This window comes from Gobio gobio (genome assembly GCF_949357685.1).
Source record: "Gobio gobio genome assembly, chromosome: 1".
In the NCBI taxonomy this organism is placed as follows: Eukaryota; Metazoa; Chordata; class Actinopteri; order Cypriniformes; family Gobionidae; genus Gobio; species Gobio gobio.
Window position 1 is genome coordinate 47535432 of NC_137097.1, and position 20489 is coordinate 47555920.

A 20489-nucleotide genomic window follows, 5' to 3' on the forward strand; every position below is an offset into this window, starting at 1 on the left:
ACCTCTGTTCAATTTTTAAACAGTGTTAACTTCTGACATCTGCAGAGCTTAGAGCTGCTTTCACCTTAAACATGTTAACGAAGTGACAATCACACCCTCATCTCCAACTGAGGCATCTTTCTAATCCACACTCCCAATATAATCTGGTTTTTACTCAAAGCATTAAACTAAATGTCTATTTATTTTCCAAAAATAATAACCTCATGTACACAGATGTGGTAAAATAATTGGTTGATAGCACTAAATGTTCCATGTAAAAAAGGATCTGCACAGGATCCATGAATATTTATTAGTCCAGCATGTACAAGGCTTCATCACTCCAATTAGAATGTTTTAATATTCATGTATTTACGGTCAATATTTGTCCTCAATTGAAAGGGCACTGTTTGCTCTGGTGAGTAATATCATTCCATTTTTGAATGCTGAAATCAAATCATATTTCTAAAATTTGTTTTCTTTTTTTGTTGTTGATTTGTTTTTCTCTAGATATCATCCTGAATTTCCGAACCACCTACGTTGGGCCTGCAGGTCAGGTTGTTTATGATGCTCGCTCAATCTGTTTGCACTACTGTACTACCTGGTTCATCCTGGACCTCATCGCTGCTCTGCCCTTTGACCTGCTCTATTTATTCAACATCTCAGTGGTAAAAATACATATTAAAAATTTAAATAGTATAAAATGTTTTATTTTTTTTTGTTGTCTGCCTGGCTCTTTCCTTGCATGTCTAAATTTATTTAAAGTGCCTTGTGTTACATGAATACAATATTACGTAAAAAAAATATTTTCGCATATTTTTGATATTTCGGTATAATCTTAAACCTAATATTCCAAAAAACGAATGTATTACTCATATAATTATACATACAAATTCAAACATTTATTTAGTTGTGACTGGCTGAGAATTGATAATTTCCCTTCTATTTATTGATGTTTTGATATTAATCATAATTTGTGGAAGGCTGCTCTTAATGTGTGTGTTTGTTTTATAGACTTCCCTTGTGCACTTGTTGAAGACGGTGCGTTTGCTTCGTCTCCTGCGCTTGCTGCAGAAGCTGGATGGTTATTCTCAGTACAGTGCTGTGGTCCTGACACTACTAATGTCTGTATTTGCCCTGCTGGCACACTGGTTGGCATGTGTTTGGTACGTTATTGGACGCAAAGAGCTCGCCAGCAATGACCCCCTGACCTGGGACATCGGTGAGGGACCTTAATGTTTCTCTGTGTATTATGATGATGCCAGTTAAATACTCTACTGTTCAAAAGTTCAGGGTCAGCAAGATTTACATTTTTAAAATCATATAAAAAATACAGTGAAAAAAAGAGTAATTTTGTGAAATATTATGCCAATTTAAAATAAATTAAATAAATAAATAAATATTTGAATATATTTTAAAGTGTCATTTATTCCTGTGATGTCAAAGCTGAATTTTCAGCAGTCATTACTCCAGTCTTCAGTGTCACATGATCCTTCAGAAATCATTCTAATATGATGATTTTATGCTCAAGAAACATTTAGTATTATCAGTGTTGAAAACAGTAATACTTTTGTGGAAACCATGATATTTTTTACTGGATTATTTTATGAAAATAAAGTTTAAAAGAACAGCATTTACTTGAAATGGAAATGTTTTATAACTATCAGTTTCGATCAATTTAATGAATAAATGTTTATTTAAAAAAAATACTGATCCCAAACTTTTGAACGGTAGTGTATATCAACTGTTTGCTTCTCTTTCAGATCACTGGATTTTCAAGTCAAGTTTCAATCCCTTATTTTTTCTTCTTGTTCCTCTGTTCCTTTCCTCTGTAGGTTGGCTGCAAGAGTTGGGTAAGCGTCTGGAGACTCCTTACACAAATGGTACAGTTGGCGGCCCATCTTTGCGGAGCGCCTACATCGCTTCGCTCTACTTCACATTGAGCAGTCTGACTAGCGTCGGGTTCGGAAACGTCTGTGCCAACACAGACGCTGAGAAGATCTTCTCCATCTGCACCATGCTTATCGGGGGTGTGTACACCAGCACATATTTCAGGCCTAATGTATAATTAACTTGTTTGTAGGTCAAACAAGCCTCTTTTGATATCCATTTTGAAAAAATAGAAATAAACAAGTGTTTCATTTCGGAAAGTTTAGTGTCTGATTTAAGATGCAGAACATATTGTTCAGTGAGATGATTCAGACTCTTTCACTCGTCACAGCCTTGATGCATGCGGTGGTGTTTGGTAATGTGACAGCCATCATCCAGCGCATGTACTCTCGTCGTTCGCTCTACCACACACGCATGAAGGATCTGAAGGACTTTATCCGTGTGCATCGCCTGCCTCAGCAACTGAAGCAGCGCATGCTGGAGTACTTCCAGACCACCTGGTCGGTCAACAACGGTATCAATGCAAACGAGGTGAGACCCAACAAACCATCACATGGCTCTTTAGTGGGGGCTGTGGAGCATATGACTAAAAAATGTACACAGTGACAGTTTAATTCACTTGCTTTATCTTCAATATTTAATTGCATGGAGGCTCAGATTGATTCTATTTATTATTGGAAAAATGTGTTCTATGGAGTTCATTAAAGAGCAAAATAAAGAGTTAAATATAGAACCCCAATTAACTTTTTTTTTCTAAGAGTGTAAAAGCCCCCATCAGGGTTTGATAATATACTAGCATCATCAGATGGAGGACAATTCATGAGCACAGATCTGGGTCACATCTACTTTCAATGAACTAATTATAGCTTTCTGAGACTTACACCAATGCCGAAAACTTGTCATTGTTAAAGCAATAACAGTGGGAATTGGATAGCCCAAAATGAAAAGACCCATATCTAAAGGAAGGCTTTGGGTGCAGTGTTGGATAAGCTACTTTAAATTAGGGGCTTGTAACTTGGAAAGCTACAGTTTTAAAGTATTTAAACTAAACTCAAAGCTAATATTTTTTAAATTACTTAGCTGTGCTGCACTAACAAGAGGTAGCTAACTGCATAGCTTTCTTTAAGGAGGTGATTACTTGTATATACTGTGTGTGTGTGTGTGTGTGTGTATGTGTGTGTGTGTGTGTGTGTGTGTGTGTGTGTGTGTGTGTGTGTGTGTGTGTGTGTGTGTGTGTGTGTGTGTGTGTGTGTGTGTGTGTATATACACACCAACACATTTTATTTAAATAGGCAAATGCTTAAGAGTCATTGAATCTCACTGGATAATTTTTGCAGTGATTATTTTGTTTCTAGCATGTTATGTTTGGCAGTAGATCTTCTAACCCTAATTGATGGAGTCTGTAGCTTTTGGTTTCTTAAACAACCATGTAGGAAGACAAATCATGGCCATATTCCAGGATGACAATGTCAGAAATTGCTCAAATTGTGAAAAAGTGGTCGGGAGGGAGCATGAAGAATTATTTTCACACATGAATTGGCACCTCTGAGTCCAGACCTTAAGTCTTTGGGATGTGCTGGAGTAGACTTTACAGAGTGCTCGACTCTTGCATTGTCAATAGAAGATCTGGACCCAAAATTGATGCACATCTTGATGGAAATAACGTCACATTTCTTTCCATCAAGAGGTGCATCAATATTCAATAAAAGAATCAGTGAATTGTCCTTTTGAGTAGATTTACATGAACCATCTGAACGAACTGAGTGACTAAAATCAATCTGACTTTTCTAGTAGAGAGCTCTGTTTATAAGTGTGTTGTTTAATTATTCTTCAGCTTGCATGGCTGTAAAGTTTTGTGCACAAAACAGTATTAAGGCAAAAGTTGCATGTATAGCTTTTACAGCAATTATTATTAAAGCAGTTGAGCTACAGTCACATTACTAAAAATGAGGTTTAGCACTTAGTTAGTAGCACTATTAGTTTGTTACGCCCCAGCTATGTTTATCTGTGGGAATAAAAAACAACTGACAAGTGTTGCCTGGCTCATTTACACTCTCATCTGCCATGCTAATAATTTATGCAGTGATTGAAAAGCAGTGGCTACTGTAGACGGCTGGTATTGCATCTGTTTGAAATCATGCTGAAAGAGAGATTCTGATCTCTAAGAAGAGCGATGACCTCATCTAATACTTGACTTAACAACATTGCTATAGGAATTACTACTTAAAGGGATAGTTCACCCAAAAATGAAAATTACCCTATGATTACTCATCCTCAAGCCATCCTAGGTGTGTATGACATTCTTCTTTCAGACAAATACAATCGAGTTATATTAAAAAAATGTCCTGGCTAATCCAAGCATTATAATGGCAGTGAATGGCAGCCCAGAATTTGAAGCCCAAAAAGTGAATCCATCCATTATAAAAGTGCTCCACATGGCTCGGGGGGTAAATAAAGGCCTTCTGAAACGAAGCAATGGGTTTGTGTAAGAAAAATATCCATATTTAACACGTAAAATATCTAGCCTCCGCCAGACCGCCTTGTGTATTCAACTTACGAAAAAAATTTAACTGGCGTGACATCGGAATCTTTTTGAACTGCGAGAGGCGTTACACTTTCTTTGTAAGTTGAATACGGAAGGCGGTCTGGTGGAAGCTAGATATTTTACTTAATAAAGTTTTAAATGGATATTTTTCTTACACAAACGCATCGATTCGTTTCAGAAGGACTTTATTAACACCCTGGATCCTTATGGTTTATAATGGATATAATGCACTTTTTTTGGGCTTCAAATTTTGGCCTGCCATTCACTGCCATTATAATGCTCAGATTAGCCAGGACATTTTTTATATATAACTCTGATTGTATTCGTCTGAAAGAAGAATGTCATATACACCTAGGATGGCTTAAGGGTGAGTAAATTATGGGATAATTTTCATTTTTGGGTGAATTATCCCTTTGACAACATTACTACGATATATCGCATAATGATCGGTTTGGAAAATGTTACAGTACAATAGCCTCTTTGTTTTACAACTGTAAACATGATCTATACATCACCTCACTGTATTGTGGGTAATATCCATCTGTCTTCTTGTCCATTAGCTTTTACATGACTTCCCAGACGAGCTGCGGGCAGACATCGCCATGCACCTGAACAAAGACATCCTGCAGCTGCCTCTCTTCTCCTCTGCCAGTAGAGGGTGCCTGCGTTCACTATCCTTGCACATTAAGACTTCGTTCTGTGCACCTGGAGAGTACCTGATTCGCCATGGAGACGCCCTGCATGCGCAACACTTCGTCTGTTCTGGGTCTTTGGAGGTCCTCAAGGACGGCATGGTGCTTGCCATACTAGGTACGTTCCAGAGATGGTATAGAATACCTACATAGAGAAAAAAGCTGTCCAAGGGCTTTACCAAAATAGTACCAATGAAGTGACTTGCCCTAAAGGTGCAGTAAGCGATTTCTGAGAAACACTGTTGATATTTAAAATCAGCCCGACCAAACACCATCAAAAAATAAGTACATTGTACTTACTGTGTTCAAATTGTATTGCAAAACACCTTTGCTGATATTGAAGTGGGATACGGGTAGAGTTAGGGACAGGTGTGGTGGTATGGGTAAGTTTAAGGGTAGGGTTAGGTGTAAGGGAAGTGCCAACTGTGTAATTACAAATGTAACTACAGAAATTAATTACAGACGTAATTACATGCAGGTATTTTTTAAAATGTTAGTACAATGTAAAAACATGTATTTACACAGTAAGTGCATTGTATCAAATGATTAATTAAAATGTTAGTACATAGTAGTTAAGGCCACCTAATATAAAGTGGGTCCAAACCAATTGTAACGTAGGTCAGCTAGTAGTCGCTGTGCGAGTAAACCTCACTCCTCTGCTCTCAAGAGATGCTCTAGCGACTGACATTAGTGGTTGCAGCCTTTAGCCTCCTTGTTAGAGCGTCTGACTCTCATGCCGGTAGACCCAGGTTTGAGTCCCACTTAGAGCGGGCGGTTCGAACAGGAGGGGTTACATAATGTATCTCACATCCATTTTCAGGCCTACCTGCTTAGGTCTCTCCCGCGCTGGAAAGCTTTTGTAGTATTTAAAGGGTTAGTTCAACCAAAAATTTAAATAATGTCATTTATTATTCACCCTAATGCCATTCCACACCCGTAAGACCTCTGTTCATCTTCGGAGCACAAATTAAGATATATGTGTTGAAATCCGTTGGCTCAGTAAGGCCTGCATAGCCAGCAAGATCCATTAATGTACTGAAAACATATTTAAATCAGTTCATGTGAGTACAGTGGTTCAATATTAATATTATAAAGCGACGAGAATATTTTTGGTGCGCCAAAAAAACTAAATAACGACTTATATTGTAATGGCCGATTTCAAAACACTGCTTCATGAAGCTTTGGAGCGTTAAATCATGATTAGGAAGTTGAATTATGATTCGGATCGTGTGTCAACCCGCCAAACTGCTGAAATCACGTGACTTTGTGGCTCCGAACCGCTGATTCGATACGCTGATTCATAACGCTCCGAAGCTTCATGAAGCAGTGTTTTGAAATTGGCAATCACTATATAAGTCGTTATTTAGTTGTCGCACTAATCACAGTAATTTTTTGCCGCACCAAAAATATTCTTGCCACTTTATAATATTAATATTGAACCACTGTACTCACATGAACTGATTTAAATATGTTTTTAGTACATTAATGGACCTTGAGAGAGGCAAGGCAAATGTCATTGCTGGCTATGCAGGCATCTGGCAGTCAAACTGATGTGATAGATAATTAGTATACGTGATAAGCTCAGTTCTGCACATGGTCTGTTTATGTAGCGCAATTAAATCAAACAACAGCTTGACTCACATGTAGTAACATGTTTGTCTGGTTTACAGGTAAAGGAGACCTGATTGGTGCTGACTTGCCTGGGAAGGATCATGTGATCAAAGCTAACGCAGATGTAAAGGCTCTGACTTACTGTGACCTGCAGTACATCAGCGTCAGAGCGCTACAGGAGGTTCTAGAGCTCTACCCAGAATATGGCAGCCGCTTCAATGAGGACATACACCACAACCTCACCTACAACCTCAGAGAGGTAAAGTGCCTTACTTTAACACACAATATAAACAAACAATTATATATATTATAATAATCATATATTAATTCAAATAATTTATATACAGTATGCAAATTACATGGACCGTCTTCTGATTGGCCAATCACTGTTTTTGGGAATCACATTTTTGTTGTGTGTCCATTTAAATATTTTAGATTTTTGTGACATTTTAATGACAATTAAGCCATATAATTGTCCTATTCAACTGACTTCCTTCATAGCTCCGCTAGTCTTTTGTATCACTCAGAAATCTCTTACTTTTCACATAATTTTATTTGAAATAAATTCATTATTTAATGTCCTTTATTTTGAAAATAAACCGAATCACATATTAATTAATTTAAAAATATTCAGTCATTACTTCCGAAAGTAAGCAGCAGCCTTCAGAAATCATTCTAATATGATGATTTGCTGCTCAAGAAACTCTTTTTATTATTATTATTAAAGTTGAACACCATTTTGCTGCAGGATTCCTTAATTAATATAAAGTTCAAAAGAACAGAATTTATTTGAAAAAGAAATCTTTTGAAAAAATTATAAATGGGTTTTATTGTCCTTTTTGATAAATTGAATGTGTCCTTGCTCGATAAAAGTATTCATTCCTTTAAAAAGAAATCTTACTGACAGTATTCTAATTCAATTATTTGAATACATTTACAATTTTTATATGCAAACTAAATCTGGAATCTGTAATATTTCTTAGTGGTCACGTATTTTTGAGACTTATATTATAGACTTTATATAACACAGTTTCATTCAACTGACTTCCTCCTGACTTTCTTTCTCTCGTATTACATATACTATATATACAATATAAACTTGCGTGTTGTACTTTGGCAGTGTGTATCTATATTCAGTTTGAGCTTGAGTCATAATAGTACTCAGGATTTTCTTGTATCTCAACAGGGCCAAGCCAGATTCTCTCGCTCAAATCGACTCCCACAGGTAACAAGCAGATTTGTTGTCCATAAATGTAACTTTTTTCATTCTTTTTAACCTTTTTGATTCACACTCTCATGCTCGCACACATGCGCTGTCGCCGCCATACCTATCCTTTGACATTACATAAGCTCCCCAATTATAAGTGTCACTCTGAACTGTAGACGCGGTGTGTGTGTGCGACACCACAGCTGGCAGACAGCAACTCATCTGGATGTGTCTGAATCAGGTGAATTAGCAATCTGTTTGTGGCCCTGACCCTCTGTCTCATAGCTGTGCCAGCCGTCTTAATGATCAGAACAGCTACACACACACACAAACCAAAGGAAGGATACAGAAGCACACTCACACAAACTCAGAAGAACATGATGACATGCACAGAACAGTGACTCATAAATCATTTTGAGTGTTCTTTTGTAAAAAGAACCCTACGCAGTAAAAAGTGAGGTGTTCATTAAAAAGGCAGCCGTTTTCATGGATTATTTTCAGTGTAGTATTTAATTTATGTAAATATCTTGAGTAAGCTTAAGATGCCAACCTACCTTTAAATTGGCTTTGTAACAATGATCTATTTAGATCTAGTAGTTCTAATAAAATTCCTTAATTCCCCATAAAAAAACTAAATCGACAATTCTTGTTTTTTATGAAATATTGCAGTATTTAATATAAATGATTTATCCGTTCACATCTTCTTCTTTTTTGTAATTTAATTTTCCCTTGTAACTTTTTCCTCCCTCTTGCATCAAATACCCATTCTCCTGGGGTAGGGCAACCTGTCACTCACGTGAGATCACGGCAATAGCAAACCACAACGATCCAATCACATGGACAAAATCAAGTCCCGTCCCATTTTTTTTTCTTGTTGCCGTGAAGTCTTAAAGGGTTAGTTCACCCAAAAATGAAAATAATGTAATTTATTACTCACCCTCATGCCGTTCCACACCCGTAAGACCTCCGTTCATCTTCGGAACACGAATAAAGATATTTTTGTTGAAATCCGATGGCTCACTGAGGCCTGCATAGCCAGCAATGACATTTCCTCTCTCAAGATCCATTAATGTACTAAAATCATATTTAAATCAGTTCATGTGAGTACAGTGGTTCAATATTAATATTATAAAGCGACGAGAATATTTTTGGTGCGCCAAAAAAAACGAAATAACAACTTATATAGTGATGGCCGATTTCAAAACACTGCTTCATGAAGCTCCATGACTTTGGCGCTTTGGATACGCTGATTCATAACGCTCCGAAGCTTCATGAAGCAGTGTTTTTAAATTGGCCATCACTATATAAGTCGTTATTTCGGGTTTTTTGGTGAGTAATAAATTATATTATTTTCATTTTTGGGTGAACTAACCCTTTAACTCAATCAGCTTTCAATCACATCATTCTCTACAGGGCACAGCAGAATGGTTCCTGCGTATCAGTAGCCAATGAGCTCACTGCTCAACCTGAAAATACTTGGTCAGCATTCGCTGTAGCAGCTTTCAGAAACCCTCCGCCTTCCTCAGCTTCACCTATATAGATCTGCTACAGGCAATTCATGTGTGCTATATTGTACAGCAGCAGCATATCTTACTTGCTCACAGCAGAGTGTCGTGTTTATGTATTGGCAGTAGCAAGTCCCATACTTGCTCTGCAGCAGCAGCAATATAGAAAAGCAGATCTATTCCGCCAAGACCAAACATATCAACATGTGTAACGAACGAATAGAGGAATCAAAAGAACAGGATTTTCTTGAAATCTATTGTAACATTATAAATGCCTTTACTGTGACTTTTTAGCAATTTAATATAGCCTTACTGAATAAAAGTATTTATTTCTCTTTTTCTTTTCTTTTTTAGTCTTTGACCACAAACAATTGAAGTGTGGTGTACATGTCATTGAGTGCAAAGTACTTAAATGGTCATGAAACTAAAACTAAAACATGATTTATTGAAAACATCACATGAATATTTAACTCCCAAAAGACAAAAAACACATTTGTTTAAGTTTAAATTTGTTAAATTAATAGAGAAATAAACTCCTGATGTCACAAGACATTCTTTTTTTTCTAAACATGGCAACTAAATCAACAACAAAAGTGTAAATAAATATATATAATAATTATATACTGTATGCCCCTGTGCATGCTGGGAAGAGGCCAAAATGGGTCACATAACCATTTTTATCAGTGTACTGTAGACCAAAATTCATTAATCTAACTTACCTGATATACTACTTATGTGTTCCAAAAAAGTACACTTTTGTTTATATTTTAGCATTATTTACTTGCTCTAGGAATCCTTTTCTAGTGCAGTGTTGGCAGTATTTATTTCTCACTCTCAAAAACTCATACATTTCCCATGCTCTGCAAATGAACTAAAAACAATTCATAAAGCCTTCAAGGCTGTGATTGACACACTCAAATATATTCTGCACTGCTAATACAATAAAAAAAATAATAACATAGCAACCAGTGGCCTCTAAATCACATTTTTATCCCTTTCTATGTCTCCTAGGAACGCTTTGGCGATTCCAAGCTGCCCTTTATTGTGGAGGCAGAGCAAGAGGAGGATGCTGGACAGAACCAGGGCAGGAAGCCCCTGCTGTCTGGCTTGGGCGGTCCTTCATCTCAGACTAATCTGAGTGCCATGTTAGGGGAGGAGTTTCGCAACCTTGGCATGCTCCGTCTCTGCAGATCGCCCATTAAAAGCTCCCGGGTACAAAGCCCAGCTCCTCAGATGCCACTTCATGAGGATCTGTCTCCAGGTGCAGTTCCCGCCAAGAGCTTCTGCCACAGACCAGCCAAACTCCTCATTCCCGCCCTAAACTGTGTTAGCCCTCTGGACCTGAGCCCACGGTAAGCAGAAACTAGAATTCATTACCATTATTATACTATTTATTATAATATACTATTACTATAATATATACTATAATATACTATATATTTATTACTATTTAATTATTTGTATTATTTATATTCTTTGATTTAACTATATTTGCAGTTACACTACCTCTAGAAGAAGGAAAACATTAATATAAAATATTATTGATATTGACAGCAGATAATATTGATTTTAGATGCTCTAATGTCCGCATGTCTGTCCTGTAGGGTTGTCGATGGCATTGAGGATAACGAACATGCTTTTCACTTCAATGTTGAGCACAGCGACCCATCTCCTAACACCGAGGTCAAAGGTGAGGTGGAGTTTATATTAGACTAGTGTATTATGTTTTGGAAGGTTCTCAAACATTTTTACTCTAAGTACCCCAATTGCCCACGACAATATTCTAAACCCCTCTTATTAAGGATAAGGATTTTAAAAAACACAACGTCTACCCAAATAAATATTTTAGAGTTTGGCATTACTAGAAAACTGTGTATTCATTATTATGATGCCCATGGCATCCTAAGATTTTATGAATTTGCTATTTGACTATTCCAGGTCACACTTTTAAAACATGCCCGCATTAGCGGAAAATGCGGCTCTGAACGACTGACATCTTGTCAAACAGATTACATAAACAGAGAATATTTGTTTTAGATTTGATTTACATTATTTAAAACCTGACTCACTTGTTTCTTTTTCTTTAGAAACGTTTCTTTAGACATGTCTCATATTTGTGTGACAAGTATTCACTAAGTTACAGTTCATTTTCTGACAAGTATCAGAATGGACTTCATTGAGAGAGAGGCGGCAGATCGCGCATGTTTGCTTTATTTTGCAAAAATCACAACATTTTGTTTTAATTGTGAGTGTACACAAATAAAAGTAGACACTTCGAATGACACTTCAGTGTCGAATTATGTATAACACTTGTGTCTGTATGACCAAAATCGACAGAGTATTTTGAGTCTCTTTCGTACTGATAAGAAAAAAATCAAGGTGTATCGCCAGCGCGACCACCGACCCCTGGGGGTTAATTAAATGTTCATTTAGTAAGGATTTAGATCTTAATGTAGAAATGTTGTTTTATGAAACACTTTGTAGGTTTTTAGACTAATAATGAATATTGGGTAATATTGTCCTTAAATTATTTTAAAGAAATGAAATGCTTTAGACAGATGCATCTTAAATATCAGTCCCTCCAGGATTTTGCAATCTTGCAGTTGCAAATAATTGGTGAAAATTCAAGTAGACTCCCCCTCCCCACCCTTTTTTTTTTTTGCTTGAGGGAAAAAGAATGCAAGATCAACTAGTCAAGATCTATAAATCTCAGCGTAACTGAACATGAAATTCCTGAAACTAACAGGATATGCTAGTAAAACATCAATGTCAACACCGTTTGCATGTCTTCAGTCTACTATTCAGTTATGGAGGGCAATTACATGCACAATCTTACACCTGTTAATTTTAATGACCTGACAATGTGTAAGATCATGTACAAACCTTAAACGTGTTCTGTTATTGAATAAAGGTCAAAAATGGTTTGCCCATTACCCCAATGTCCCTTTGCATGTAAACACCTTTACTGCCATTCTGGCAGCTTATTCAGTGTGCGCATGTTATTTTCCATAGTTATCAGTGTTTTGTTGTACATGTACAGTAAACACACTGATTATGCACATTTCGGCCACCATTGTACTCCTGCCTTCACTGACTCTAATTATAGAAATACATTATTATTATTATTGGTACATTTCCATTGCAAATTTAAAAAAAGAACTATTGAGAAAAGCTGCTTCAAAATCCCAGTGAACCTGATATATCTGATAATATGATAATTCTACACATAAAACTGTCAGTTTCTTACTTGTTTTGGCCCTTTTAGACCCGTTTCAGGTCGGCGCAAACCTTCTCCTTGAGACAGAGGAAGTCAGACAGAGTCTCCGTCAACTCAATACAGAGGTATCAGGATACACCTGCTGCAAATCAACAGAAATAAAATATGTTTTCTTATTTATGAAATTTGTCACCAGTATTTGACATTTAACATTTGAATCCATTCCAGATGAACCACCTGAACCAGGAAGTGTCCTCACTGACCAAGGAGCTCCACGAAATGATGCAATTCCTGCATACACAAGTGACCCCACCGCACTTCACTTCCTCTTTTACTCCCTTCAGCTCTTTCAACTGTCATACATCACCCAACTGCACCAATGTGGCCTCTACCGCCGACTGGCCGTCTAGGCTGGCCTTTAACATGTCAGCCAGTCCTTCCCTGCAGCCGGATCCCTCTCAGAGAGATTCTTTAGGATCCAGGCACACGTGCATTTGCAGCGTCAGCCATGCCCAGGAAAGAGGCTCCGTCTTGGGGCAGGAAGGGGACATTGAACTCCTCAATCAAGCCCCCAGCTCTCACTCAACCTATTTTCCATGCTGCCCTGACCAGGAAAGGGTTGCTACCTTGGGCGTAGAGAGTCAGCCAAACACATATCAGACTTCTAAGACCACACCAAACTCTCCTTATCTAGGACACCATGTTCCCCGCACTGGTGGGTCACTCTTGGGCTTGGCGGCAGCCTTTCCGTCCAGTGGTTTGGTCCCTCAGGTTAGGAGTGGGGGTCCCGGCATCACATTGTGCACCCATAACATCCAGAGTCAGTCGCATCCGTCTCTAAACGTACAGATGACCTCTGACCTGCACTCCAGGGCGCCCACACCCATCCATTTATCTGTTACACCAACTGGCCCATCAGAGCCTCTCATAGCAGTCAGTTCACATTTGCATTCTGGGATTTGTAGTTCCAGCTTGCTACATTTCCCCACAGGCACAAGACAGAATGATCTGGTGGGATCAAGTCCTCTTCACACACTTGAGCCCATCGTATCATCCACTGGAGAGAGACAGGTGCAACCAGGACCTGCTGAGGATCGACACATTGATTAAGCCATCGCTGAGCAGGAGTGATCATATTAAGAAGGGTAGTCTAACATACTCTTTGTCTACTGCATGGATAATGCCCCCATTTAAGCCAAATGCAATGCATTGTGAGAACAGTGTAAGTGAGTTATGCTATATATGCACAATAATGTGCACAACTGTGCCTATTGTTTCAAAATCGCCACTTTTTAGATTAAAGTAGGACTTAAATGTCATTATGAGTCATGCTTCATTGTATTTAGGTTAAATCTGTTCCCACTGGTTGGGTTTATTTTACTTTATATGATTTGATTTTACATTGGCAGTTTCACAAGAGTAGGTTTTGTATAAGACGTGTCCCTTAGGACTGAGTCATAGATTACAAAGAGCCAGAATCTCTTACAAAGCCACACTTTAAAACTCTTTCAGTTTGAAAAACTTTCAAATGTATCCAAATGCATGATATGATAACGTTTTATTTTCCTGGCATTTTCAAGTGTGCTAAAGGGACAGTTCACCCAAAAATGTTGTCATCATTTACTCACCCTTATGTCGTGGCAAAGCTGTATGACTTTTTCTTTTGTGGAACATAAAAGAAGATAATTTGAGAATTATCTGTTTAGTTTCCAACATTCCTTAAAATGACTTCTATAGTTATAGTTGTGTAAGTTTACCAAAAACTACTTGAATTGTGTGTCTCACACGCAGAATGTTTATAAAAGCATGTGCAGAACAATATACATTTATTTTTGTTGCTGATCCTCTTTTTTCATTGTCAAGAAGGTTGGAAAAAGATATTGATTTATTCTTTCTCTGGCTATTTCATGCCTATATATACCTTCCATTTCCTTATCTCTCGGTTGCGCCTGCCTAAATGATATGCTTTGCGATTGTAAAAAAAAAAAAAAAAGCCCTCTTTAGAGAATAAACCATTAATGTGTTTGCCACCCATTGCAGGTTTGATTGGCCAATTACACGAGAAACCAGGCTGTCCTCCTTTAAATAATAATAATAATAAAAAAACAACAACAAAAAAACAAATTGTAATGGCAGTTAATTAAGCTGCTTTGTGGCTGATACCGGCAATAGTTTTAGCTCTACAGTACTTCTCAGGCTAATTGATTTAGAAAATAAGAATAGACATTTTTATTTTAGAAATAGGAATAGGTTGAAAGAGACAGTACAGTGCCCTCCATTAATACTGGCAACCTTGGTAAATATAAGCAAAACAGGCAGTGAACTATTTTTCTGGGTTTTCTTTTCTTTTTTTCTTTTTTTCTTTTTTTTGCTGTTTATCCTCTTGGTCTTTTATCCAAACTATTCACAAAATCTAACATTTCATTATATCTAGGCTTTACACTGTCACATGTAGAGACCATTGTGTTATCATTTTCATGTGTTATCAATCAACAACTGTTGTTTTATTATTCAGTTTATGTAACATCAGAATATGCTTAACCTCACATCAAGTACAGATACGTACTGGACAAGTTTAAACAACACATACTGAGACGGCTATGTTGCACAGATCTTCTCCAAAGAGATGTTTCTTTAGACGCCCACCACCTCGCTCTTTCTCTCTTTTCTGTCTACATCAGGGCTCCAGACACATCATTAGCAGCAGGAGGCTTCCCACACATTCTGCTTGGTTGTGGGATAATCTTACTAACAACCTGTTATCTCTCAGCTCCTCCCCAGGCCCATGAATGCCTCATGTCAACATTTCATGAAGGATATCTATTTCTATTTCTATATCTATATGTAGACTGTGCATCTTTTTTGTTGTTGTTTTAATCTGGAATGCAGCTGGACCATTGGCTGATGGGGTAGAGACTTGCCAGCATATTATGGACATAAAGTACACTAAAAAAAAAAAAAAGGTTCTATATGGCACCAAAAATGGTTCTTGGCTCATAATCATAGGGGGAACCTTTTTAAGTGCTGAATAGCACCAATTTTGGTGCTTTAGTGGTTCTTCAGAGGTTCTTCACCGGTTCTTTGACTAAGGTGCTATATAGCACCGCTATCATATACAGAACATGTTAAGATATGGTGCTATATAGCACCAAAAGTGGTTCCTCTATGATTACGACAAAGAACCATTTTTGGTGCCATATAGAACCTTTTTTTTTTAGAGTGTATAAGTATAAAGTAGGCCTGTTGTGAATCATTTGGTCATACAGTGAAAGAAATGTGTTTTTAAAGGTATTCATTTATTGAACAGAATATTTTCCAGATAATGAGTAGAAACAGTTGCTGTGTGTCTGAGTAAAATTGACACATTATTAAAGCAGTTGTTGAGAAAATGGCAGCATATGTGTACTCGCCACCTACGCACAATTTTAATGACACACTGCTCACTGATTGTTCTACATATACCGCTGGGCGGTAATTAGCATGTTTGAAAGATCAGATTTAATTTGACAGAAGTATGTAAGTGAGAACTAAATATAGTACTATCAGGCAAATACAAGGACAGGAGTTTGTAGCCCATTGAAATATATCAAATATGCGTAGGCTAATGAATCTATTCTAGGGGAGGAGTGTTTACTCCAGTGGTCCGCAACCAGGATGGCATAAAAAAAGTTTAAACTGAAAAATTATGAAATTAAAATGATCATCAAACTCTAAAATTAAATTCAAAGAGATGCGATATTCGCATAACATAAAATATTATTCATTCTTATCCAAAACGAGGGGATGTGAACATTAGCCTAGCCTACTTTAACACTCTCATAAGCTATGTTTCATTCATACCCTTGCACAGAAAGTTCACAATGGACTCATAGAAGTAATAAGTTATGACGTTCCAGGAAATCCTTTTTATGGCAAAGGCATTCAGCTTTAGCTCTAGTTGAGTAAAAAGCGGATATGTTTTGATTGATGAAACGCAGAGACAATTAATACGCGAAGTAACGCGTTTGCAACAATATATAGCCTATAGGCCTACGCTGGTTTTTCAAACCATTTCACAGTAAAGTATATGAATAATGCAGTTATAATTGACATAGCCTTTATTACAGTATATAAACTGTAAAATATAGCATATGTTCTACCTTATTCTGATATATATATATATATATATATATATATATATATATATATATATATATATATAAGGTTTCTTAGCTAATTAAAAGCAATAGATTATATATTATAAGAGAAAAAATAACCTGTCAATTAGACAAAGGTCAGAAAAAATGTACTTGTTACACTTGACAATCTGTCCCCCTCACTTCTAAAAGGATGGGGCTACAAGGATCTTCTCCAAGATATAATATAACATCATAACAAGATCTTTTCTCCCTCTAATTATTGTTTTAATTGAAGAAACAAATTCTTGAAACTTCTGTAATCACAAATGAATCGTGTATGATACAATGTAATAGCCTATATTCATACTTAGTGTTTCTGTTAGACATAGGCTAGTTTTAAAACAAGCAGATTCGTCGTAATTATAGCAGAAATACGGAAAGTATCTTTGTGTTGGTCAACTGGTGGCCTTCGAGTCAAAAAGGTTGAGAATCATTCCCTTACTTTCCCTGACAAAAAACCGGCCAGCGTTTTAAGAGATTTGAACAAAGGTGTCTATTAAAAGTTTAATTGGCCTATAGCGCCCCAGCTTGGTGATGACTGGTTAGTGCATGACCTTCAGCCACATGATTACACATATTATTATTGTTGTTAAATTGGTTGAGATAGCTTAAAAATGTGTCCCAATCAACCTGAATTCACCTCTATTTAAAACAATTGTCTGCCCACAAATGTGGGTCATCAAATGACTGGTTATCAAGTGGTAAAAGTTTATTACTATAAAAAATAAATTAAATTCATTTCAGACAAATGGGCAAATTACAAATAACAAATAGGCTAGGCTACATCATGCTCAATCTTCAAGACACTGACATCACATGTGATGATAATGTTTTTAGAGAAAATTTTGAATATGCCTTGGGCTTCCTATCACCAGTGCTATTTTAGTATCAATATATTATTATAGCATTTATTAATATTATATTTATATTTTCAATTATGTGGTTATGTCTTTTTTTATAGTTTTTTATTATTATTATGTTTATGTATTACTATTTAGCCCTTAATAGTTTTTTTTTATTTCAGCTTTTAGTTTTAGTCATTGTAGTAGCATCAACTTAAACTTATTCATTTCAGTATGCTGCCATGGCAACGTTTCTCATTCTCGTTTATTCATTTATTACATTTACGTTTAAGTTTAACCTAATATTTATATGTAAATGTATTTCAGCTTTATTTCAATTAACAAAAAAATATTTAATAGTAGGCCTAGTAGTTAGCTAGAATCAGAGGTGTCAAAAGTATTCGCATTCATTACTCAGGTAGAAGTATAGATACTGGGGTTTAAAAAGACTTCTGTAGAAGTTGAAGTATCAACTCAAGCTTTTTACTCAAGTAAAAGTGTAAAAGTAACTGGTTTCAAAACTACTTAAAGTATAAAAGTAAAAGTAATGTAAGGGGAAAAAATGCCATTAAAGGGATACTTCACCCAAAAATGAAAATTCTGTCATAATTTACTCAAATTGTTCCAAACCTGTATGAGTTTCTTTGTTCTGAAGATTGAAGAATTTTTGTAACCAAGCAGATTATATGCAACCATTGACTGCCATAGCATTTTCCCCCTACTATGGCAGTCAATGGTTGCTCTATCTGCTTGGTTACAAACATTCTTCAAAATATCTTCAGAACAAAAACTCATACAGGTTTGGAACAACTTGAGGGTGAGTAAATGATGACAGAATTTTCATTTTTGGGTGAAGTATTCCTTTAAGGACAAAAGATTAGGCCGCGCCACAGTGCATACCCCACCTCCTCAAAAAAACATTTTTCTGAAGGCCATAATGACTATAATGTTATATTAAAAAGTTAATGTTGAACATATTTAGATGCACTTGGCTACGCGTTTCAGCCGCATATATTCCCATTGAAATGAACGCATTTTAGGACAATGCAAATACATTAAAGAACCATATTGTGTACTACTGAGCATTAACGTGTTTCATGGAGTGGAAGATTTGATGACTAGTTGCCTATAAATATTGTAAAGGTGCAAAAAGTCAAAATTCAGAGGCATGTTATCAATAACCATTTTTTGAATGTGTGATCAGTGTGGCCAGATTGGGTCAACAATTTCCAGCCCAAAAACCTCACCAAATGTACATTTATATTTTTAATAGAAAATGGTTATTGATAACATGCCTGGTTAATGATTTTGATATTTTGATATTGATTATTGAATTTTGCACCTCTTACAATACTTATAGGCAACTAGTCACTCCAAGAAAAAAAACCCAAAACTTTAACTGCCAAAATAATTTGATATTATTTTATTGACATACCAATCAATGTTGATAAGTAAGTTACCATTTTATCTCCTTAAAGCATAACATTGATGATTAAAAAAAAAAATCCCAGTAAAATGGTTCAAATATGACTATATGTCAGGTAGAAACTGTCAAAACAGCAATCCCTTAGAAAAACACAAGCTTTTCAATGTCAACAGTAAGAAGCCAATTTACGTGCAAAAAGTGCCCAATATAGAGATTGGAAAAAGCTATGTAATTAACAGGCATTTCACACGTTAATGCACACACCAATGTCTAAATGCGTAATTCATTTATACTGTACAATAATCCGTCAACAAGTAAATAACAACAATGCGCTTACCTTTGTGTTGCACTTTGCTTTGACAAAACTACAGTATGTCTTTCGTGAAGTACATGGCACATGCACTTAGCGCAGTCATAACGGATTAATCGTTGATTTAAACCTCTTTCAGCATCTGTCGGGGTTGCTAGTTGCAGATGTCCTAAGTGTGTATGATGGACAGGAGTCACGGTTATATTTAAAGAGTCTTCGTGTCACAGGTGTAATTCACGTTTGAGAGTTGAGTCACTCTCCCACTCTTTACTGTAGATACAACTTACTGTGTATTTATGCCACTGGCATGGCGATCACTGGAATATACATCTATGAGTTATCGCGCTGAAAACCCGGCTAAAGTCATGAATGAGGCTGAGCACGTCTGCCTGCTGATTGCTGATTGGCTGAAAGTGCGTGCTCGTCGGCGAGAACCCGCCCTATCTGGCCAGATGGTGTGTGATTTGTGCAGGTGCAGGCGTGATTGATCGCGTACAACCCAATAGGGTGTCGGAATGGTTTATGTTTATCCTTCTCATCCAACCACAATCAAATTCACTCTGTCCGGATGGCGCGATTTATCTGGATAGTTTTTTTTTTTTATGACAAGCCGGAATGAAAACATGCCGAAATGGAATAGAAGTAACGAGGCTATTTTTAAAATGTAAGGAGTAGAAAGTACAGATAATTGCTTGAAAATGTAAGGAGTAGAAGTAAAAAGTAGGCTGAAAAATAATTACTCCAGTAAAGTATAGATACTCAAAATTTCTACTTAAGTAAGGTAACGAAGTATTTGTACTTCGTTACTTGACACCTCTGGCTAGAATAGTAGTAAGCTCACATTTTCAATTTAGAAAAATAAAAAAGTAGTTTCTGAATTATCATAAAAAATATCCATTTTGGAAATTACATAAAAACTTGCTCTCAAAACGTGTAAAAATGAATTGCGCTCTAAATAAATGAAATAAGAAGAAAAAAACCATAGTCTGGTTGCAGATTAGAAATGTAACCGCGATTGTATTGGCCACCACCACGTATATTAAAAACAAGCCCCTCCTCCTCGGAAGAAGGTGGATTACGGAAGTTCGTC

At 36.6% G+C, this 20489-nt stretch overlaps 1 protein-coding gene across 1 annotated transcript in view; it reads left to right on the forward strand.

The window, feature by feature from the left end:
* Positions 1–14484, forward strand: part of kcnh4a (potassium voltage-gated channel, subfamily H (eag-related), member 4a) — a 29673-nt gene extending 15189 nt beyond the window's left edge. Inside the window, exons 6-16 of the mRNA XM_079820043.1 lie at positions 487–644; positions 991–1198; positions 1812–2006; positions 2198–2397; positions 4972–5221; positions 6774–6973; positions 7901–7939; positions 10438–10778; positions 11031–11116; positions 12692–12768; positions 12872–14484. Of these exons, the coding sequence (XP_079676169.1) occupies positions 487–644; positions 991–1198; positions 1812–2006; positions 2198–2397; positions 4972–5221; positions 6774–6973; positions 7901–7939; positions 10438–10778; positions 11031–11116; positions 12692–12768; positions 12872–13753 (2636 nt within the window). The 3' untranslated portion in view covers positions 13754–14484. The remainder of the gene's footprint in view (positions 1–486; positions 645–990; positions 1199–1811; positions 2007–2197; positions 2398–4971; positions 5222–6773; positions 6974–7900; positions 7940–10437; positions 10779–11030; positions 11117–12691; positions 12769–12871) is intronic.
* The last annotated feature ends 6005 nt before the right edge of the window (positions 14485–20489 follow it).